At 40.4% G+C, this 24641-nt stretch overlaps 1 protein-coding gene across 2 annotated transcripts in view; it reads left to right on the top strand.

Annotated features, from left to right (window-relative positions):
• The window catches only part of DSCAM (DS cell adhesion molecule), a 640159-nt gene that overhangs the window by 419594 nt on the left and 195924 nt on the right, over positions 1–24641 (top strand). For both annotated transcript variants that reach the window (XM_033091571.1, XM_033091562.1), the window contains exons 9-10: positions 1522–1800; positions 13096–13215. In XM_033091571.1, the coding sequence (XP_032947462.1) occupies positions 1522–1800; positions 13096–13215 (399 nt within the window). The remainder of the gene's footprint in view (positions 1–1521; positions 1801–13095; positions 13216–24641) is intronic.

The raw sequence follows: 24641 nt of genomic DNA, 5'->3' as shown, positions 1-24641 counted from the left end.
ACCTCACTTGAGCCATCTGCTTACTTACTAGTCCTCCTACTCTGACTGTATTTGCTAGTCTGAGTTCTAATTCCCAACTGCTTGTGAAAGCATATAGTAGCAATAATAATGACAATGATAATAATGATAATAGAATAGCCACGGCTGTGATCTCTTGATATCCACTGCCTGTGACTACCCATGAAAGCTCTGCTGTGCACAGATGCTATATGAAGTTCACCGCTGTATGCCCAGCACACACAGCGTTGTCAAGCACAGGCCAGGTGCTCAATAAGCACTTTTTGAGTGAATGAATGATTGAATGGTTTCTATTCATATGTTTCACAGCTGGATCCCTGACGTCTCCTCCGAGTTGTTAATTGCCATGAACGTACAATTGATGTAATGAACAAATTCTGCAGACATTTTACTATTTAATGACTTCATTCTGTGGAATCATCTAGTATAATAACTAGTTTACATTGGATTATTTGCATGCTTAATAAAATTATTTTGCAACCTTGGTTGTTTTCAAGCCCCTGTCAAAAAAAAAAAAAAAAAAAAAAAGACAAGATCTGAGCCCTCATTCTGCAGTGAACTAGTTCCATGATGAAGGGCAAAGTAACATTTTTGAGTTTCAATTTCCCCATCTATGAAGTGAGGCGACCCTATAAGGCTGATAGGGAACGTATTGAAAAGCTGCCCATAATCACATAAGTAATGGTAACCGAGGAAGGCTTCACACTTGGCTCTCTGGCTCCATTTAAACTATTTTCTGATGCTGAAACCCTATGAGGCCAGCTAGGAAGTTACTGAGGAAGAGTAGTCCTGAGGCGAGAAAGAACAATAGTACTTGATCAGGGAAATTTAATCAGGAAAGAACCTTCCAGACTGAGCGTGGCTGTTTCCACAGCTGGCCAGGCTGAAGGCTATAACCTCATCCTCCTTTGCAGCTCATCCCAACAACTCAGAAACTGGCCATGAGTCATTTCATAATTTGAGATCATGCACATGGAATGTATAAAACTGAGGGGTTCAGAGTAAAGATGTGATCATCCTAACATAAAATACCTATTTGTAATTAACATTTGCTATTAGTTGTACATTAGATGTAAAAAAAAAAAAGTTTAACAAAAAAATTGGAATCTCTGCTTCCTAATAGGTTTAGGTATGCGTATAAGTAAGGCAGGGAATGAATGGCTGGAGGGCCAGCAATCACAGTGATGATAATAGCAAAGCAGGAAAAAAATCTCCTCATTTTATAAAGCTTCTAAGGGAAAAGCAAACCCAAATCCCTCTTTCACAGAATTGATACCAAAGAGCCAGAGTCTGAGATGTATTCATTCCAAAATGATTGATTTTTAAAAAAGTTTATAGAAATAAATTGCATTAAGCATATTTGCTAGAGTGCACATCAAGCCATGCTTTTCATGTATGACTCTTTCAATGTCATGCAAAAGAGTTAAAGGAAAAGAGAATGTGGACTATTTACACAGCTCATTATCATCTTTCCTCTAATACTTATTTTTTCTTTTCTTTCAGTTCCACCTTTCATCCAACCTTTTGAGTTTCCAAGGTTCTCCATTGGACAGCGGGTTTTCATCCCATGTGTTGTGGTCTCAGGGGACTTACCCATCACGATCACCTGGCAGAAGGATGGCCGACCAATCCCAGCAAGCCTTGGGGTGACCATTGACAACATTGACTTCACCAGCTCCTTAAGGATTTCCAACCTTTCTCTGATGCACAATGGAAACTACACCTGCATAGCCCGGAACGAGGCGGCCGCCATGGAGCACCAAAGCCAGCTAATCGTGAGAGGTGAGTGAGATGCAGGACACGTCACAGCTATGCAGCCTGCTTAGGGTGTTTGCTTGAAATGTTATGGAAATAACTCGAATTCATAGTATTTGCTGTCATCCCATTAAAAAACAAACAAAAAACACAACTATAGAAACCAGCTATGAACTCCCCTAAACTCCAAACCAGGTTTCATTCACCTAGAATACAAAGTTTCAAAAAATTAGCAGCAAAGAAATGTACGAGAAAAGACATGGGAGCCATAGGATTTCATTCATGAAATAGGGCTTTCCTAGATTAACCCATTGATTTTGACGACCAAAGTCCATGAGTCCCCTGCAGTGTTGTATTTATTTTATGTAGCACTTTTTAATAATGTTATCACTTAGATTGATGGCTTTTAAAAACATTTGTCAAAGCCATATATCACAGTTTTTCTAAAAAGTAAAAAAAGAACGGCTTTATATATATTTTTGTTTTAGGTTTAGAAATGTGATTTTCTTGTGCCTCTCTTCTGTTTAGCATTAAATCTGTCATTATTTTGGGAGGCTACTGCAACATTTATTAAATTGAGCAAAGCATGGTAATATTTATGAAAACAATTAAAAATAGGGTAATCTAGCTTGTAGAAAACATTGACAGGAGTCTCAGTACATCTAAAATGTAAGCAGCAGCCTTATTTCAAATATCTAGTCAAGTGACCAAATTCTCATTAAGGTTGATACTCCTCATCTTCAAAGAGAGCAGTTAGTGTTCTGGAAAGTCTATTGAGCATGGATATTCTGTGATTTTATGGTTTTCCCAGAGCTGTATGTGTTCATCCACCATTACAGCATTCACCCACATTGCCAGATTAACTCTATGAAGTTAAAGATGTATCTTAATGTGATTATTTGAATTTTAAAATCCTCAAACACTGGGCTCTCAGCATAGTTATCAGGAGGGGGTATTTCTGTCATCTTCAGGATAGTCGCTAGCTCTGAGCCGATTCTTTCCTGAGCAGTAGATTCTAGAGTCTTTCCTCAGTTCTCAAATCTTGCCCCCAAGACAACCATCCTTCCTTCCTGGCTGAAAACCAATGCACTCTCTATCTATTTGCCAACAAGAGAAAGTGAAGCATACAGATTCGTATAAAGAAATCAACTTTGTATTTGTAAAAAAAGTTTTCCCTGAGTAAATGAGTATGAAAATATATGTTCAGTTAGATGCAAAGTAAAGATACAAATGAAATTTTTTTCTCATTCTACCTTGTACTTTTGAGTATAAGAAAGGGATACATGAATTTTTTCCCCCATTTTTTGAAGATAAGTGTATACAGGAACCAACATGGTATCTGCTTCCTGAGTGTTTTCTCATAAGAAGAATTGACTCTTACTATGTCCTTTTTGAAGGGCAAGCAGTACATCAGCCTGTCCCCTCTATATCTGCTCTGAAAGATCCAGGTCAGAGAACAGAGCTGCTAGATAAAAATGTCCGTAAGTGTTCTTCGTATCACTTTCCCTTGCAGAAAAGTTAACCAGACTTTTGACCAAGGCAAAGATCATATGAACTGAAATGGAACCTAGCCATTCAGAATAATATAGTTGATCATAATTTGTTTAATGGCTCCATGTGGTTGTTCTTCAAATGTGTTAAGTAAGCTTCTGTGACATTAACATTAAATCACCAGTTAGGTGATAAAACCCTGAGGAAGGAAATGTGCTTCATGAGCAGGTCAGTGAGTGGAGAAGTAGTCGGGGACAAGGTGATGTGGGGCAGTGGTCATTCTGGACGTCACCACAGAATCCCCTGGGAGATCTAAGAAGACACTGATGACTATTTCTGGTCCCTGCTAACCCCAATTAAATCAGAATCTTTGGGAATAGACCCATCTCTCAGATCTCTAGGGTATTTTTTGTCTTTTTCTTTTTTTAAACTCACCCATAAGTGGTTCTTTCTTTTTTTTTTGATAATTAAAGTTTATTGGGGTGACAGTGGTTAGTGAAGTTACATAGGTTTCAGTTGCACAGTTCTGTAATAGCTCATCTATTAATATATATCACATTGTGTGTTCGCCTTAAGTTTTGTCACACATTAGAATTATATGAGGAGCTTTAAAAATTCATGTATCCCAATTCTTATATTTGGATTGCAGCCCATACTAATTAAATAATCACCTTTGGAGGTGAAACACAGGCTTCAGTGATTTGTAAAATCCCCAACTTGATTCTAATATGCAGCCAAGTTTGAGTCCTAGCACCATGGTTAATTTGAATATAAAGCTATTTTAGAAGTCTGGATTTTTTTATTTTATTTTTTTTTAATGCACAGAGAGGTCACTGGTGACTGTAACCAGGTCAGTGATGTGGCCTGATTTATCTTTTTAATTATCACACTAGCAGCTGTATGATGAATGGACAGAAGGCAAGGATAATAGGTAAGAGGCTATTTCTGAAGTTCAGGCAAGACAAAAATTCCTTGCATGTAGGTGGTAATGGTCAAGGTAATGAGAAGCAGTTGAATATGTGATATGTTTTGGAGGCCAAGCAAACAAAACACATTTACTAAGTGAATGTTGCAAATGGGAGAGGAATTTATAATGGAAACACATATTTTACCTAATAAGGTAAATGGAACATTCTTGAACTGAAGTGGAGAAGATGCAGGGATTAGCAGTTGTGACAAGGGAAACAATGATGTGGGAGACACAAAAGGGTCTAGACTCAAGGCATTCCAACATTTAAGGTTCTAGAATAAGAGGAAGAGTCAGCACAAGAGACAGGGAGATGGAGCCGCCAGGGAAATGGAAAGAAACCCGGGGACTGTGGGGCCTCAAAAGCAAACTAGGAAATAGATCCAGAAAGATAGGTAATAAAGTATATCAAATCCTGCTGAAAGTAGAAAGAGGGAAAACCAAGAATTGGTCATTGGGTGTAGGAAGATGGATATTGTTTGTGACCTTGAAGAGTGGCATAGCTGCCATGAATGCCTGACTAGTGGGGCTTAACAGAAAAGGAAGTGAATTAATGTGTGGGAACTCAATAAAAGACAATTAGGCAGAAAAACAGAGAAGTTAGAGATGGACATGGGCAAGGAAAGCTTAGATGCTGATGGCAATGAGTCAATAGAGAGGAAAAAAATATGTGACAAGGTAAAGAGGAGATGATTATAGTAACAAAGTCCTGGAATTAGTGAATTGGGTTGGATTCTTTGCACCAGTGGAATATGTTCAAACTAGTATAGTAATAACCATGGGGGGGTGAGGGGGGCTCCAGACGTTAGAACCAACAGAAATGGCTGGAAATTCTATGGAGGCAGATTTGGGATCAAGTAACTTGAAACATACATTTGAAAATTTATCTAATGGGGTCATCAGAGAGGACTAGGTAATGAATTTATTCTCCTACCATCAACAACTATAAAACTGGACAAAAATTTATAAAACAACCATTTTCAGGTAGTGGAACAGGCAGCACAGGGCTGTGATTCTTGAGAGAAAGGAAGCGTATGAGCTAAATTGCAAATTCATCCCAGATATCTGCCTGGAGCAATTTCCAAACTATGGCAGAGGATGCGGAGCCCACACAGACAGCTGTGATCCTGCTGGGTGGGAAAAACAGAGTAGCAATTTAGAAGTACCGTGTTTCTCCAAAAATAAGACCTAGCTGGACACTCAGCTCTAATGTGTCTATTGGAGCAAAAATTAATATAAGATCCGGTCTTTTTTACTGTAATATAAGACCGGGCCTAATATAATATAATATAATATAATATAATATAATATAATATAATATAATATAATATAATATAATATAATATAATATAATATAATATAATATAATACAATACAATATAATATAATATAATATAACATAATATAAAATAATATAATATAATACTGGTCTTGTATTAATTTTTGCTCCAAAAAGATGCATTAGAGCTGATGGTCCGGCTAGGTCTTATTTTCGGGGAAACATGGTATTGAGGCTCTGGATTTTGTAAGGCAGAGTACCAGAGAGTAAAGAGATGTTCAAAACAAGGTTTCTAAAAATCTGTAGAGGGCTTCTGCTGAGTTTTTAGCTGAATATTACACTTCACATGCATATGGTGAGACTCTATGAAATCTAGCAGAAAACAACTGCTAGGAGTAGGTGAGATGAATGAAGATTCCAGAGGTTACTTAGTGCTGAAAAATGTTAGAGTTCTGACTAGCTAGAGTAGAGACACATGAGGAATTCAGTGAAAATCTCAGAGAGACCACATGCTAAAAGTAGGGCTAACCTAGCTCTGAAATAAGGGCTACTGTAGACCCAACCTAAAAAATGCCTAAAGAGAGCCTTGACAAGATAAAACTTCTCCACCATTAAATTAAGTGACTGGAAGAATAACATTCAACACTCTTAAAAGCAAAACAACAAAATCCAGACTCTCAATAACATAGCATTATCACAGTGTCTTGTACACAATTAGTAGATATATGAAGAAACAGGAAAATGTGAGCCATAACTAAAAGGAAAAAAAATAAAAGAAACAGACTAATGGACACACAGATGTTGGAATTAGCAGGCAAGATTTTAAAGCAGCTATCATAAACATTTTCAAGAATTCAAATGAAAACATGTATGCAATGAGCAAAGGAGAGCATGCAAGAAGAGAAGCACTTCTTTTTTTTTTAAGTATCAAAAGGAAATTCTACATCTGAACACAATATCTAAACTGAGAAATTCACTGGATCTATTTAATAGAGTATTGGACACTACAGAACAAAGGAATACTGACCTTGAAAGAGCGCAAGAGAAGGTATCCAAATCTTTTCACAGACAGAATAAAGACTAAAAAAATGGCAAACAGTGCCTCTGTGAACTTGGGGCAATGTCAACCAGTCCAACATATACATTGTAAGAGTCTCAGTAGGAAAGGCAGGGAGAATAATTGACCAGAAATTTTCTAAATGTGATGAAAAGTATAAATCTACAGTAAAAACAATCAATGAAACCCAAGAAAAATAAGCACAAAGAAAAATCATGCCATGTCACATCATAATAAAATTGTTCAAAAACTAATGATAAAATATTAAATCTAACAGAGCAATTAGACTCATTAAAGACTGTAGACCCAATTAAGAAAACCTTAGACTACTCTCTAGAAAAAAAATTTAACCCAGAAAATAATGGACTTTACACAATAATACTTTATTGTGTGATTCATAAAAAAATAAAATATTCAATAATATTATTAAAAAGGACAGGGAGAAGGAAAATGGAATTTTGTTGTTATAAAATTCTTCCTACATTACTCACAAAATGGTATAATATTATCTGAATGTAGATGGTGCTAGTTAAATACGTACATTGTAAACTGTTGAGCAATTACCAAAAATGAAACAAATAGGTATAGCTATTAATTCAATAGAACAGATAAAAGAGAACATTACAATATATTCAGTTAAAGATAAAAAAAGTTAGGAAAAAAGACAAAGGGTAACAAAAAAGAGATCAAAGAAGTGGAAAAGAAGTACATGGAAAATTTAAACACAATTACAGCAATACTTGCATTAAGTATAAATGGATTAAATATACCAATTAAAAAGCAAAGATTATTGATCTTAATGAAAAAGCATGATTCAAGTACATGCTGCCACACTTTAAATATAAAAGCATAAGTAATTATGACCTTAGCATCTGGCTGGTAGTAGAGAGCTCCAATTTGATGAATGAATATAGGAAGGACAGAGGTGTTCAGCCCATTTTCTAAGGTTTGTGAGGGATAAACAGCACCAGTTAAGACATAGAGCCTGTGCCACAGTCATAGTTTGCCTATCTACTTATTGCTTTGAACCAGTACGTGCTTGATATAGGAAGTGATGGGGAGCTACAAATGTCTTTGAACCAATTTCCTTGAGGGAGGAAGACCAGTCTAGTCGCCGTTGATGGGCTGTGGCTCTACTGACAAACTTGCCAAGGGAAGGCCCACTGGCCTGTAAGCCTGACTCCCCAGACATTTTCCCTGCTTCCTTCCTTTCCTCTCACCTTTCACCCCTCATCACGGTGTGGACACCTGCCAGCTGCAACCTTGGAACATGATTGAGGGCACATCACATAGAAAGGCCCCAGGGTCATCCAAGTATCAGGCAATTAGAATGATGCCCTTGGTAATACAGCCAAATAGGTAACAGAACAATATATTTTTGAGGAAATTACAGCATTTGGGGATAAATTTCATGTGAGAGATGCAGTCTATAACTAAGACATTTGAGCTGAGGTGTAGAATAAATGGGTATGATAAAAATGGAACTAGGGAGCCCAAATATGACCTTGGGTCATTATAAAGCTTAGCACACTTTTGAAAGCCTGGGTTATTGATTTATACAGACTAAAATTAAAATAAATTAACTGTTACAAAGGAAATAAAAGAAAAAGAAAATGACTCTTAGCTCCTGTGTGTTCTCCATGGCTTAAACTGGCAGTGGACCAATGATGTCCCTAATGTCATCTCAGTTGGGTGACCTTGGCACTAATGAAGCCATTTGGAGGGAAAGTACTAGACTTAATGACAGAACCACCTGCCCTTTGATTCCTATTATTGGCTCTGCACCACTGAGAGGCAAGCTGCCAGCACAATGATTTCTTTATGTGTAATTTTCTCATACTTCTTTATATCCTAAGATTTATCTGTTGTTTCTGGGTTTTAATGATGAGCTGCCACATTGAAAAACAAATACACTATCTAAAAGGCCTCTGGTTGACATTTATTTGGCAAGGAAAATAAAAATTTTACAAGGGCACTCTCTTGTTGCTATATTTATTGATCTAATCTTTGATATAACCATATTCATATTATCATTTTACTTCATCCATTCATTTTTCCAACAAATATATATTAACATCAATTTTATAACAGATATCCTGAGTGTCCAGGGTACCATGGTGATCAAAACAGAGAGATCAAGTCCCTGCCTCACAAAACTCACATTCCAGTAGAAGAGAGAGACAATAACAACAAAAGAAAATAAATAATGTCAGGTAGCTGACATTAAGTGGAAGCGCTTGATCTTACCCGCAGCATCCTCCAAGGTGTCCCAGACTAAGTGGGCTTTGCTCTGAGGTGATAATGATGATAATAGTAAGAATAATAATAAATGATAATGCATTAAACGAAGAAATGCAGAAGCATGTGTGAAGACGGAGCAGTAAGAGTGATCATGGAAGTGTGATCTATTCATAGAAGAATAGAGAGGACTTCAGAACGGCTGGAGCAAAGCCTGGACGAGGAAAATATCCAGAGAGGAAGCTGTTGACCAAGGACCCAAGTCGTAAAGCACCTTCAAAGTATTGTCAGAGTCTGGATTGTATCAAGGAGCAATGAGGATGTAGTGATGATTTTAAGCAGGGAAATCACAGTCATCCATTGTGGTCTTAGAAGGATCCTTCCGGCCACTGTGTGCAGAATGGATTCTAGTGGGGCAGCAGGTAGACCACTTAGGAGGCTGTTTCAGAAACCCAGATAAGAGCCAATATTGGCCTTGTCTCAGGCTGAGTTCTTCTGAAAGCTGAGTGTGAGGTACAGAATTTGCTGCCAATCGCTTATTCGAGATGTACCCTGGATCCCAGAGTGAGAGAATAGGGAAAAATGAGATCAGAAAGGGAGGAAAAATAAATAAAAATTGTTTTAAAAAGCCAGTTGCTGTGTGGGCCACTGGGTCTCACTTGTCCTGTGTGGGAACCCTTTGATGAATCACACGGAACAGTGGTTCTCAAAGTCTTGTCTCTGAACCAGCAGCCTCAGCATCACCGGGAGCTTATTAGAATGGCAGAATCTTAGATCCCACCTCAAATATACTGAGTCAGAATTTCTTGTGAAGACGTTCAGCAATTTGTATTTTAATCAGCATTTTGGGCAATTCTGATGCCCTCTAATAGTTGAGAAACACAAGCATGGAACACACCTTAGAATTGTCCTATGTGATTGGAGGATGGAGAGGCAGGATGTCTATCCTGTCTCCTGTCCGTCAGTGGTGTAGCATTGTCTCCCACGGTCCTGGTCTGCATCAGTGAAGGGGAGTAAGCACTGTGGCTCCACGTGGTGCTCCTCCACACACCCTGCCTACCCATCATGACTAGGGCGTGACAGGGGAGATGAATAGAATTGGAGGATATGTGATACATTTTCCAAGAATCATCAGTACCTGATACAACGTGATGAAAGAAGGGAATACAAAAGATAATTCTCAATTATATGGACCATTTCCAACTGTAATTACCGTATACTTACAATATGTCAATGGTTATTTCCCATGTAAGCCTCTTTGATCAGTCTTTAAGTGACATCCCTTTGGATTAGAACCAAATGGAGGGGAGTGGCCGTGGATCCATTATAAGGAGACATTCTTCCAGAGGAAATGCAAGAGATTAGTTATCTGCCCATCTGACAAGGAGTTCCTTGCTCTTAGCTGAATGGGAACCAAGCAGACCATAGAATGTAAATGACTGCATACCTGCCTTCCACCTGGGCAGAATGAATCTGGCATGATGACATGAACTTTGTAATTTATTTTTGAGGATGATTATTTTTTACTAGAAACATTTGCTCTATAAAATCTCTACCATTTTTTCCCTAGGAATAATTTTCTCAGCGTGAGGTAGTCATCCCTGATCACGTTTTTAACATTTATTTACATTTTATTGAATATACTTGTCTTACAATATCATCCAAATGAAGTAAATTTGCTTACTAGTTAAGTAACATTGAAGAGATCCGTTGGCTGTATAACTTATTTAATTTGAAGTTGGGAACTGTGTTTGTTATGTTAAAGCTGGACATACCTGCATTTCCTAAATTAGCCAGCACTCCTACAACACTTAATATGAGATGTGATCAAACAATATGGTGAATGTTTAAATAAAAAGAAATCATTACAGTAAAAGACACATTGCCATCAATCCCCTTCAAAATACTCCCCCTCACTTCTAACACACTTATCCCATTGTTCTTGCCACTTTCTGAAGCAGTTCTGGAAGTCCTCTTTCATGAGTGTCTTTAGTTGTGCTGCCGTGGCTGCCTCAACATCCTAAATCGATTCAAAATGTTTACCTTTCATGGTCATTTTGACTTTGGGGAAGAGCCAGAAGTCACACAGTGCCAGATCTGGTGAATAAAGTGGATGAGGACACACCATAATGTTTTTATTTGATAGAGATCGCTGTATACCAGAAGCGATGTGTGACACAAAGCGTTGTCATGATGGAGGATGATTTATGGCACACTTTAAAACACACTTTGTCTCAACTGTAGCTCACACATGACTGACTGCACCAAACAAGGTGAAACTTGTCACACACTGTGACTAAGGTTTGATGCACCAGTTTCTGCCTTTCCGTTGGATGGCACTCGGCAGCAGCATTCACCATATTTTGTGATGACAATGGAAAGGCTTCATGACATGCATTGCTCCTGGTATGAAAATTTCTGTCAAATAAAAGTATTACAGTGTGTCCTCATCCACCTTATTCACCAGATCTGGCACTGTGCAACTTCAGGCTCTTCCCCAAAGTCAAAATGACCATGAAAGGTAAACATTTTGAATTGATTCAGGACATCGGGGAGGCAGCCACAACAGCACAACTAAAGACACTCGTGAAAGACTTCCAGAACTACTTCAGAAAATGGCAAGAACAATGGGATAAGTGTGTTTGAAGTGAGGGGGAGTATTCTGAGGGAGAGTAATTGCAGCGTGTCTTTTACTGTAATAATTTGTTTTTACGTTTAAACACTCACCATATAATTTGATTTTACCTCATATCTTCCAGGCACTGTTCTGAGAACATGTGTAGTTTAGTTCATTTGATCCCCACGCCAATTCTGTCAGATGAGTGCTGTCATTATCCTCTGCTTACAGATACGGAAATTAAAGTTCAAAGACGTTTCATAACTTGCTCCATGTCATCCACTTAGAAGGAGCAGAGTTGGAAGTCCAGCCCACGTGCTTAGCCCTCAGCTCTCTGGGTCGGATCTCCAACGCTGCTCCTAACCTTCACCCTGTTGTCTCTTCTAGAAACACAGCAGTGGGGCCCATCTCCAGCAGCTTCTTATGTTTTGATATTGTTCCCTCCTCCCTGCTTGTTTCATGGTCAACGTGCTCTTCACCGTGGCTCCTATCATTTCAACATGCATCTCAGGCCCTTCCTAACCTCAACTCTGACCTTCCTCCCGGTCCATCACACATGGGGGCTGACATGCCTATGTCTAGCACGTAGGCCCACGTTTGTGTCTAAAAATGGAGAATTCTGGAAATTGCAAGGCAGACAAGGTTAGCTTTCCCAGAAACTATGGAAAGGGGAGAGAGGACGCCCATATTTGCTGCTAAGTTATCTAATATGGAACACAATCCATTTCCTCCCAAACAATCCTGTTACTGCCCCATTGAAAGCCCCTCCCCTATTAATCATTGATCTGCTGGAAAATATTCCGAGATTCTAACACCTTCAGATGCTACTTTACCTAGAAAAATCTGCATTTTCTTTTGAAAACTCAAATACTCTTACAATCACAATAACTTAAAGTGTTTGTTTTCGCAAGTATATTTTAAACAGAGTGTATGTGTATGTTTCACACAGGGATGGATTTTTTTCAGCATTTCACAAAACTCACCAAATAAGCAGTTGCTTGATGTGCTTATTTTATAGATACACTGTAAAGCCGTCATGGTACCTCACTCCAGCTAGCCCTTATAGTCCCCTTTTGGCCCCGAAGGATGCTGACATCAGAGATAATGGTCCACGTGCCTTCATCAGATTTTGGGGAAAGTTCAATAGCGCGTTGTGTTCTTCATTGCCTTCAGGGACTGCGTTTAATTCTTCCTTTATCTCCTATTTCGGGAAGAATACATATCAAATGCTTTGAGAACTTCACACCCATGAGGAATATTTACTCTTGATAATTACTCTTCAATAGGCAGACACATTTTATCTGTTCTTGAAATTGTGATTCTGATTCTATTTTCCATGGAGTGGATTCCTGAAGGTCTTCCATAACACAAAGCAACACCAGAATGTCACATTCCTTTGGTTTAGTCCACTTTCCACACTCAAGAGTCTAGTTTTCCTGGGTGCAAAGTGACTCCAGTCTGCCGAAGCTCATTGCTATAAATAAAACAAATTGCCTGCACTGAGATGGCTTCCCTTATTTGTCCCAAATTGCAAACATTGTTTTTTAAACTCCCATATATATAAAATAGTCTTTGTGTTTTAATGTTCATGAAAATTCTTGGACTTCTTAAAATCGTACCTTCAATAAACTGTGATCTTGTCTGAATTACTGATGACATTTCTCTCTTTTCAGTTCCTCCCAAGTTTGTGGTTCAGCCACGGGACCAGGATGGCATTTATGGCAAGGCTGTCATCCTCAATTGCTCTGCTGAGGGATATCCTGTCCCCACCATAGTGTGGAAATTCTCTAAAGGTATGAAGTAACTTGTGCTTGTTCTCTGCCAAACATAGGTTACATTTGAAAGAATTAGGGAAGAATATGTAGTCTTTCCAGAGATGTTTCTTGGAAGTAGATAAGCTCCCCCAGATCTGTCCTTACATACTCATATACCCCCAGTAGTCGTTTTTATTCAGATCATGAAAGCGTCAGTTTCTGTATAACTCCCTGGGAGTGATCATGAATGGGGAGGCAGTTTATTCATGAAAGTTATTTCTGCACCTGGAAAAAATTCAGTCTGCCTGCCTATGTTGTATAACCCTAATCTACTTGGAAACCACTGCACGCCCTACATGTGGAGATACAAGTAGAAATTGTCAGAATCACTCATTGAAAAATTATTTTCCCAGCATTTAAGATGTATGAAATTAAGTGGTTTTAGAGGGTTAAAAATAAAGTCATTGGTTGTTTTATTTATCTGGTTACCTTTATACATAATATACAAATTACATACGAAAACAAACACATCCAATGTCCTGTTTTGAGTGTCTAATGTTCCCTGCTTTCATTTCTGATCATGCTTTCTCTTCAAAGGCAAAGTAGCGTTTCCCTTTGAAGGTAACACTGTAAATATCACATGCATAGCAATGTATAACGTGTAAACGAATGGGGGAACCGATCTAGGCATCATAAAAATAATTTACGTCCATCTTATCATCTTCTCCAGGAATTTTAGCTTACCGACACTTACGAACACATTGAAAGTTCTCTTTCTTTTCTCATTTATTCATCTTAATGCAGTCATTTGTTTATCAAACGGTTGAGGGCCACATATGCACCAGTGGGATAAACAAACAACCAAACATACAAATAAATAAATTTAATCTTTTTGCTAACAATCTAACACCTGCTGTACATGTTTAATTGTTATGAGTGTGTTTATTTATTTGTTTATTTTTATCATGGTTTGTATTCTGGATGTTGCTTTTTAAAATAGCATGTTGAATTTTCTTATTATGAAAATAACAATAGAAGAAACCTACAGAGCACACTGCCTCAATACCCTGTGCTCTATTTCTTTTAAGGGAGAACGGAAGAGGGAAGGAAGGAGGCACTATTTGATTGCAGGGAGAATCAATTAATTTTTTATAAATCTCTGAGGCTACTCCCCTGCAGCAGGCCACATGCATTGTCCACGCGAAAAGCACTTTATTTGAAAATAAAATCTGTTTTTCAGAGTGTCTGCCCATGTGACTTCTTATTTCAGTCTGTATTTTCAGCCTCATGGTGCATTAAACGGAAACAAATAAGCATCATACATTGAATTTAGTTTATATAGATGTGCACATAGGATATTTTGAACATTTTCCGTGACACTTCTTCTCTTCAAAATGATTCCTAATGTTTGGCATCGTGCAGATGTTCCGTACCTCTCCCTTCAGTTGTGCCCAGGTTTTCATTAACGATAAACACCGCAGAAATGAACATCCTCGTATGTTAATGCAATGTGCGTATGTGTAATTGCTTTCTCGAGCTCAATCCCGAGAAGTAAAATAGCAGGACCACGTTTAAGGCTTTTGGCCCAGACTGGCCCAGGGCCCTTTGGAAAATATTAGGGCAATTTACACACCCACCAGCTGTGTGAGGCTGTGTGTGTGTCCCTGCATCCGCGCCAATTAGACAGGATCTTTTTATTCTCAGTCTTTACAATGTGATGAGTGAAATGGTTTCCTGTTTTAATTTGCATATTTAGACCACTAATGATGTTAAAAATGTTTTATCTTATGTTTACTGACCACCACTGTTTCCCCTTTGGGGAATTTCTTATTAATGTTACTCGCACACTTATTTCCATGTGTCATTTATTTTCAAGAGTGTTTTTCATAGATTAAATGCTTCATGTTTCATGGGTATTACAGATATTTTATTCCTTCCCATCACTGAGGTGCACATTAAATTATAGGAGCCTTTTTATCTTTAGGATTCGTATGCAATATAAAATCATTGAATAAAAAATTAGGCATTACAACAAATGTTTGAAAAGTTAAATTCCTCCCTGTTTACTCCCTGATGTTACTGTTTGAAAAGTAACGTCATTCAAAGATAACCAAAGATACCTACTGTAAACATTTTTGTTTAGCCTTTCAGACCTGTCCCCAGGCAGAGAGAGAGAGAGAAAGAGAGAGAGAGATACATATAATTTTGTGTTTTTTAAAAATATTTGATCATATGATTCTTCCTGACTTATAGTCTTCTTTCTTCAGTTAATAGAATGCTGAGTGTCTTTCCATGTCAACAAAAGTCAACAAAATCATATTCAGTATGATTTTTTTAATGTCTGTGTAGAGTTTATATTAATATATCAACTAAGTACATCTAACTATCTCTTGCCTTTGTTAGTATTGAGTTCAGTGACTTCAAGCCATATAGGTTTACTCTTTCTCATAAGAGGAGTCTGGAGGTAGATAGTTCAGGACTGGTTTAATTTTACCCTAAGTTATCAGGGACCCAAACTACTTATATTTTTCTGTTCTGCCACTTTTGGCAAGCATCTCCCACCATCAAAAAAAAAAAAAAAATAGCCACTGGGTTCCAGCAGCCACTTCCACATTTCCATGGAAGAGGAAGAGGGAAGAGAGAGGGCTGGCACTCCTACCTGACTCAGCTCCTTCTAAGGAACTTTCCAGAATGTGTCATTAACCAATTCTGCTAAGATCTCATTGGCTAGGTCACCCTGAGCCACAGGGGTCTGCAAGCTGTGTTGTAGCTAAGCACGCTGCTCTCATGACTACAGCGGGTGTTGTTTCACTAAGTAAGAGGGAAGGACAGACAGTTGGCAGTTAGGTGTGTCCAGCCCTGGAGTTGGATAGTGTGTGTTTGTTTTCTCCAGTTTTCACTGTAAAAATGTCACAATGACTTCTATCTCATTGATCTTCGTGCAGGAGTCCATTTTTTTCCCCCTGGGTATAAATGTCTATATGTAGAATTTCAGGCTCAGTAAGCAATTTCTATGGCTTTCAATATGCATTGGCCACCTGCCAGAATTTTATTGATTTACACACCCTCCCATAGTATTGCCTGTTTTTTATTAACAACAACAAAAAAAAGACAGGTACTATGCTGATTTTTTAAGTATTTCCAAATAGAACAGGGGGTTAGTGTGTGTTGTTATTTTAATTAAGCAAATAATAAAGATGTTTCTTAAGAAGAAGATGACCTTGCTCATGGAATGTGTTTGCAGTAATCAAATAATCACTAAAAGTATAAGTGACAGCGACGTTCTCTTACTGTGACCAAAAAGATGCAAACAGAACAGACTTGGGTTGTTTCTCTGAGAAATGCAGCAGGGTAATCCTGGGGCTGCAGCATTTCAGAGTAAATCTCAGTGGTTTAAGAGCAGCTATCACAGCCATGAAACAATCTTGCTGAAAAATAATGTTCTTGCATTTTTGACCTTGGGTCTGGATCCACTAAGTCTAAGACATTCAATTCTGTCTCCTGAGTTTTGTCTTTTACGTGAACAAATGAGGCCTCTCGTCTAAAGAAATATTTTTTTTTTTTTTTTTTTTTTTTGAATCAGGGCTTACTGCCGTGGTGGGCCTCATCTGTGTTCCCAGAAACCCACAGCTAAGCACAGGGACGTCGATTACAGTGGAGGGAACAGATTTCAGTCGCTGTCCTGCAGACCACGGCCATCTCCTAGTGTGCTGCTGAGGGGCCAGCAGGGAGTGCTCTTATGAGCAGTAGCCAGGGCACTGGCCCGTGGACTGCCTGGGTGTCCTTTGCTCTCTGGCTGCCCATGGACAGGGCCACTTCTGACCTCCGGGGAAGTTTTGGTCATGGGAATATCCAAGCACAAGGGTCAGAGGATGCCTGGGTAGGAGAGAGGAGGTGGGAGAGGAGTGCGGAGAAGTTTGCATTTAAAATAGGGTTGTCAGGGAAGGCCCCGGAGAAGGTCACATTTAAGCAAAGACTTAAAAGAAGGGAAATAAGCCACGTGCACATCTGCAGGGGCAGCACTTTGAAGGTTCAAGGACCAGCTAGTGCCAAAGCCAGGGGCGGAAGAGAGTTTCCATCAGGAAGGTGCCAGAAACACCAGACAAGGCACTGAAGCTGGGGCAGAGTAAGTGAAAGGAGATCCTAGAGGTCCGCGGAGGTCAGAGTGCTCGTCGATCATTATATGGCTGTGGTTTTGCCAAGGTGGGGTGAGTGGTGACAGTGATGCTCTCCTTTCTTCTGCCACCATACTGAATCCAGCACTTAGGATGCTTTTGGAGTAGCTAAGGAGAAGTTGTGCAATCTGCCTCGTATTTTAAAAAGGTCTTATTGGCCCTACTGTGTTGAAATTAGACTATGTGAAAGGCAGGAATTGCAGCTGGAGACCTGTTGGGAGGCCTGTGTCGTGATGTGGCCTACATCAGGGTGACAGCAGTGCAGGAGGAATAAGAAGTTGGATGCTGAGTCCATTTGGCTGATGGTCTTGATGTGGGTATGAGAGGAAGGGAGGAGTCAAAAGTGGCGCCCAAGCCTTTTATAAGAGCAACTCCAGGGGTGGGAATCAGGCCGGCATCAATGTCAGTAATCTGGGCCTCTGTCTCTGAAAACACATCAGTTTCCAATATGAGGAATGATAAACTTTCCAAATATCCTAATTTTTTTTTTCTTTTTTTCTTTTTTTTTTTTTTTGGATACATGCTTTCTCCATTGTTAGTGTCTATACCTTCTACGTTCTGGTCTGCCATCATCTGCCCAACCTCAGCTTCACCTGAGTTTTATGTTAGATGGACTGTGTGCTCACCGTGGGTCCATTAGCCACAGTTTTTATAGGGGATATTCCAAGTTCTTCTATGTTCACAATGGCTTGTCTGTTACTTTTTCTTTTACACATAAAGTCAGTTTAGCTGGTAGTAGGTTGGTGACTCACATTATTTCCCCAGAGGGGACAAAAGCTGCCTGGCATCCCATCAGAAGAGACTTCATCACTTTGCTGCATGCACCAGAGCAGACTCTGAAGTCCTCACAGTAAATCTATAGTCTATGCCTCAACTGTATTATTTGGGGTCATTTTCCCCACAGATGTGGTCTGCACAATTAATGTGTCGTTCCAATCATCTTTTGTTTAAGAAAACTTTTCTTGCATGATATCTGTAAATATTTGTTCTCTTCCATGCTTTTCATCATCTTCTTCAGGGTCTCCAATTATGGAGCCATAGAACTCCCTTCACCTGTGTCCTGTAGGTGTCATTTTCTCTGTGATTTTTTAACTCGTTTACTCCCACTATAATTGGTTTGATATTTTTCATGCCTATTCTCGGTGTCTTTTTATCCCAGGAAAGTCTGTTCTCCTATGTTCCCTCTCCGATTTTGCCTTCCTTTTCTTGAATGTATTTTTCCCTATTTTTCTCCAGTCTGGCCAGCTCACATTTCACTCTTTCTTGAGCTCCTGCTTCACAGTCAAGTGACTATTTTATTCATAGCTTTTATCTCAATCATGGGAACATTTTTCTGGTGCCATTTCATTGTTTGATTTCTATTTCTTTCTTCCATTTTCCTTATAGTATCTTTGCTACTAGATCCCGGCTTCCTTTTGAGAATTCACATTTCAAGAAAATTCATATCCTCAGAAAGAGATTGCTTTGTGCAAACATCTGGTTCCTTAGTTACCCTACTTCTCGGATTCTAAGACCCACGCCAGGTCCAGGGAAGCTCCTGCCCCACCCAGCCTGTGCACTCTGTAATCACTGACGTTGGTTTGTCCCTCAGATGCCCCCCCATGCACACACACACTTCGACAGTGCACATTTAGCTGATGCTTGCTCAGAGTCACAGCGATGGTCCCTCTCCCCTTATCTTCCTACATGTACATCTGCTCCATGTACGGTGTCAGTTGCCCATTTATGTATTTTGTGATTGAGATTTTAGCTATTATGTGGCCCAATTTCATGTAAAATAGAGTTTGTATTTCTAGTTCTCTTTCTCCCATTTGCTTTTGTATGGTTTCCAGGAAGAGAAGAAATGCTGGTTTTATGCTGCCATCTTTAAACCTTGAATCTTATTGTTTATATGTTAAGCTTTATTAAAGTTGGACTTTATTTTAGAAAAGTAAGTAAAGTAGGAATCTAGGAGAAGTAGGAGAAATGATCAGTTAAGAGAGTGGGCTGAGTTGATGAGCACACGACACCGTCTAGCTGTGTTACTGCAGGAGAATGACTGAACCTGCGTACACCACAGCTTCCCCATATGTGAAACAGATAAAATGAGAGGATTAACATGATGATTAGCACGACAATCCATAGAAAGCATTTATCATGGTGCCTGACACGTAGCAATTAGTCACTACGCATTAGCTGCCGCCATCATCATTACCGCCGTTATCATCGGCTCACATGGTTAGCCAATTGTCCTAAAACCCTTTATTGAATAGCCCATCCTTTTCCCACTAACATGATTTGCTTTATAGTCTATGGAAATCATGTGCCTCCTGAACTCTGTTTTTCATCCCTCTCTCTGTTACACTGATCTGTCTGTTCTGACATCAGGACCATGAAAATTACAGGTGTATCCTTTCCTAATATATTTTAATAACTAGTAAAATAATACTCTCCTCATTATTTTTTTTTTTCAAAAATGTGCCAGACTTCTCACATGGATTTTTGTTTACTTGCTTTTTTCCAGATGAAGGTTAAGATAACTTTATCAAGTTTCCCAATAAGATTATTCTGAAAAATTTGGGAGATGGTAATAAAGTTAAAGGTTAACATGGAAGAAACATCAAATATTGAGACTTCCCAGTCAATGCCATGGACAGTTTCTCCATTTATCCAAATCGTCTTTTTTGTATGTGCATTGCAATTTTATTTTATTTTATTTTTTCTACAATCTGTGAGAGTGAGTATTTACAAACTTCCGCCTACGATTTTCTTTGATCCCCTTTGGTCTTCTGGGTGAAAAGGCGTTACATCTGCAGCCAGTGTTCGTTGAGCCTCTGCAGTTGTCTATGTGTCTTTCTTCTCCCAGCAAGGGAGAGGTTGTCCTTAATTTTGGGGGAGTTTCTATTTTCTTCCGGAGGGCTGCACTTGGGATGGGCCCCTCGTCGTCCTGCCTGTCGCTCTCTAGATTGGCTTTCTCCCCACTCCTCTTCCTGTGCTCTTCCCGCTCTTAGCTGTAGCACGTTCTCACAAAAGCAAAGTTCTCCTGACCCCCTTTTCCTGGGAGGCTTCAGAGAATCCATCATCGTTTGGTACAGAACCGTTTGCTTTTACTCAGGTAACTCCCAGTGTTCCCAGCAAGTGGTTGGAGGTTGTCATTTCTGTATCCATAAGGGACAGTTACCACAAGGTCTAGCTGTATCCTTACCACTAGGATCCCAGAAATGTCCTCTTCTGCTTGTTGTCAACACAACCCACGTGCCAAAATGCTTTCCTCTTGTCATAAACTCTTTCTAGGGGCCAACGGGACTTTGATCTTTTGTTTAGAAATACATAGAAATGAAACCTGACACTGGTAACCGTTCTCTGATGTTCCCATGCAATGTGCCCAATTCCAGACTGAGAAACACACACTGTGCTCAGTACCTGTTCAAACTGCTCAGGTGACCCCTCTGGAGCCCTCTTTTACTTCAAGGGCTTGCCCTACAATGCCTCACCTTGGTCCTGCTCACACCTTCTCTCGCAAGGTCAAGGTGACCTGCCAGGACACTCACAGTCCCCAAGGCCTGTGTCTTGGAATGCCATGAAGCACGTGTGGCATGGGGCAAGCCCAAGTTCATTGAGCAGGTTAATTCTAGGACATGTTTTCTGCCAACACCAGTTCCAGACCTCCCTGGTGAGATGACCAAAAGCACCTCTTTCTTAGCAGTCAAGAGATGGACGAATTGCAAACCACCAGTTTTCCATTCAAAAGATAAGTCTGGGTGGGAGCAAAGGACGAGGACACAAATGCTCCAGTAAATAAGACTGTGCTTTGTATCCCCTCTAGGAGAGCAGGAGGTCTCATATTGAAGTAACTCAATATGAGATTCATATGGCCCAGTCAGGATGCTCCTTGCTTGTCCGGTCCTCCAAAATTTCTTCCTAAGGTCTGATCCTTTCATCTTGCTCCCTATGTCCTTGCACGTTTTGCTCTGCCCTGATCTCAGCCTTCCCTGGCCTGAGCCTTCCCCTGGTTGACTGTCCAAGGCATTGAACCTCATTTCTTTACCCTCATGACTCACATTGACCTTGAATGCCATTCATAGCCTTTGCTTAGAATAAGTGTCCTTTTCAGACCCCTGTCCTGGAAAGTAGATGTCTGCCTGGGTCATCTCCTTGGGACCAGCCAGCCAATCCTGGTCCTCCTCATCCTCATCCACTGCCCCACCTCCCTGCCTGCCTGTCTCTGATTGTCACGTAGAGCCCCAACTATGCCTGCTCCTGGACTCACCACTTGTCCTGCTCCCTGTGTGGGTTGGAAGGCCCAAGCCTCTGAGCCCATGGGCTCGACCTTTTCTGAGCCATCGCTTCCTGGAGCTGCAGCGATCCTCAGGTTTTTCCAGCGGCACCTGCTTCAGACTCCTGCACCAGCCTCATCCAGGCTCCTGGGCCGCAGGTTTTATACGGTGTTCTTGTCCCCACTAGAACACAAATACGTGACAAGATATGAATCTTGAGTTAATACATGGGAAGATCTCAAAGAATCTAACAAGGAGAAGAAGACAACACCTCCTCTGACATAAGTGATGAAAATAAACCCAACCTCAGAGCCAAATGTGGCTCCTTGACGTACAGCAAAAGTAGCTGTGCCTGTGAGCTCCCTAAGTAGGGACGATGGCTCTTGTTAAGCAAGAATGAGTCCTTGGAAAAAGACAGTGAGCAGAACAGAGAGGATGCATGTTGAATGTATTGTTTTATTTTCTTCCTTTGATGGTAGAATAAAACTCACCCAGGATGGAAACCTTCTACCTTCCTCTGTGCTGGATTAAGTGGAGCCTCCCTGACCCGGGAGTGGCTCCAAGGCCACTGGGTACCCCCACCCAAGGGAGCTGCACATACCCCAGCCTTGGCAGGGTCACCAAGACAATAGACCCTGGGGCTCATCTTGCCCTCTGTTCCCTTTTTTCCCCCTCTCCTCCATCTTTCCTCCTTCTCATTCCATTTGTCCAGGAACTTTCTATCAGTGCTCTTATAGACAAGTAGCCACACTGAGGGCAAATGTTTAGGGACTCTCTTGTTCCAGGGAAGTGGTGGCTGGAGACCTGGTAGTATGGACACAGCCACAGGGGCTCCTCCCAGCTCCCAATCCCAGGACGAAGCTGTGGTGACATCAGCATAAACCAGCCACTCACACTGCCTCCAGCATCACATGGCCATTGGCAAGTGCTCAGTCGTGCCAGTTCATGATTCCATTTTCTGAGGAGTGAATAAGAGACCAACGTTCCATCTTGATGATAAAAAAAGAAAAGGATCCTTGCAGATTAAGTAGAGTTAAAGTCGTGGGATTAGCATGCTACACTAGTGGACTACCAAACTGTAAGAAACCCTGGGCTGGCACGAATCTCGTCCGCCTAAGTCCATTTGGATAGGATTCTTCATTATAGACATAAAGGAGTTAGGGAAGAAAACTGAATTGCACAGGGAACAGAATGATGTGAAGATTTACAAAATGCATCCTGGTTAGGGTATGATGTTTTATCAAGAAGGGATTTAACGCAGGAAATCGGTGTATGTCAAAGTTTTGGAAGGATGGGCAGAAATCAGCTCTGTTTCAGGAACTTGAGAATTGGGGGAACCACAGGAAGCTGCTCCCAAATGGGTTACAGCTGCCTGCAGTACTGAAGCAGTCATCTATGCTTCTGGAGCTGGATGCTTGTTATCTGCCCAGGCCCCAACTCTTTGCTTCCGAAGGACGATGACAGGTTCTCGCTCTGTGCACCTTCCAAATGGCAGTCAAGTGCCTCTCACTGGGGAAATATAAACCAGAACCTGGTGACACCTGAGCTGGGGAAATGCTTTTAAAGGCTTCCAGCCCTTGCAATTTAGGGGAAAGTTTAGAAGGGCCGCAGTAGTGCCAAGGACCGACAATCAATATCGGATGCGAACATATAGACACGCGTGCCGTGCACATGTTGTATAGTGTGGAAGCTTCTTTCTTTGGGCTTGGGACTAGTTCTCCAGCCTGGAACTGACCAGTGACCCAGGACCATGCCTCTCTCCACTTTGGGGCTCTTCTCTGGAATAGAACACCCAGAACTCCACCCTCCATCTCTGAGCAAGGGTCCCATTGCCAGCTGCTAAGCCTGACACAGGGGCAACTGCTGTGGCTGTTGGTTCTTGCTCTCTCCTCCTCCTGCCGCCACCTCTGTCTTTGTACCACTCACTCCTGTAACCCCATTGTTCTCACAGAAGGCAAAGCCTCTTCCTGAGCAGGAAAACCAAACTCATTCCGCAGGAAATGCCACCCTCTCCCTAGAGATAAAAGGAACTGTCTTTTGGATTCCTTGGTGAGAAGGATAACTTGCAGCCTTACCATTTGGGTACAACCCAGGGAGCATAAAGAGATCTCCTTTCCACTATCCTATTCTACTTCCTATCCACCTCATTCCACCCTGCTGGGGGGACTCTCTGAGTGCACTCTGTGACCAACTTGTCCTGACCCCTGCATGTGGGTATTAACACGCATATTTGAAAGCCTTGTTTCCTTTGGTGTGGACAACAATCTATACAGCATGGGAATGGGTTAGTCTTCCTGTTCCATGTATGATAAGATTAAGGCTGCAGAGAGATTCAGCTCCTTGCTCAAGGGCACAGTGCTTACATTTCAGAGACAGCATCACAATTACGATATGTGCTGCTGCCTTCAAAGTGGGTTCACTTGGTGACACTCGGCTGTTCTTTCTCCACTATTCCCACACCCTCAGTCTTCAATAGTGTTCACTGCTGGCACATTTTCAATAAATAGGAAAGGTCACACAGTATTAACATAACCAGCAATTCAGTGTGTGCCTTACATAATGCTTTAACATTTCCTTTTCCTGTAAGGGAGCATTAAAATTGTCCCCACTTGACCCCAGCTACCCACAGAAAATTGACAGCTTTTTAATTAATGACTTCCGGTTGCTGTAGTGTATCTTCTAGCTAATTACCCAAGGTGCTTACCTTATGCTAACAAGATCACAGACTTTTAAATATTGTACGCACTGTGTTAAATTTTGCTATTTACAATAAATAATGAAACTAAATGTATCTCTGGTGTTTCTGTCAAATCATGATGAGTCTATGTCGCTCAAATTAAACAATTGTAACCCTTGGGACTGTAGTCCTGAGGGTAGAAGAATTGGTTCTCTATCATTCTGTTTAGCAAACGTGATCAGATTTATAAATAGTGCAACCCTTCACGTTAGGTTCATTTTCTGATGAAAAAAAGACTTAATGTTTTTCAAATGCACTAATGCATTTCTGGCTTCATTAGGACCTTTTAATAACGAG

This window comes from Rhinolophus ferrumequinum, chromosome 2 (assembly GCF_004115265.2).
Source record: "Rhinolophus ferrumequinum isolate MPI-CBG mRhiFer1 chromosome 2, mRhiFer1_v1.p, whole genome shotgun sequence".
Taxonomy (NCBI): Eukaryota; Metazoa; Chordata; class Mammalia; order Chiroptera; family Rhinolophidae; genus Rhinolophus; species Rhinolophus ferrumequinum.
Note: the sequence above shows the minus strand (reverse complement) of the source record. Positions and strands in the feature narration are given on the sequence as shown.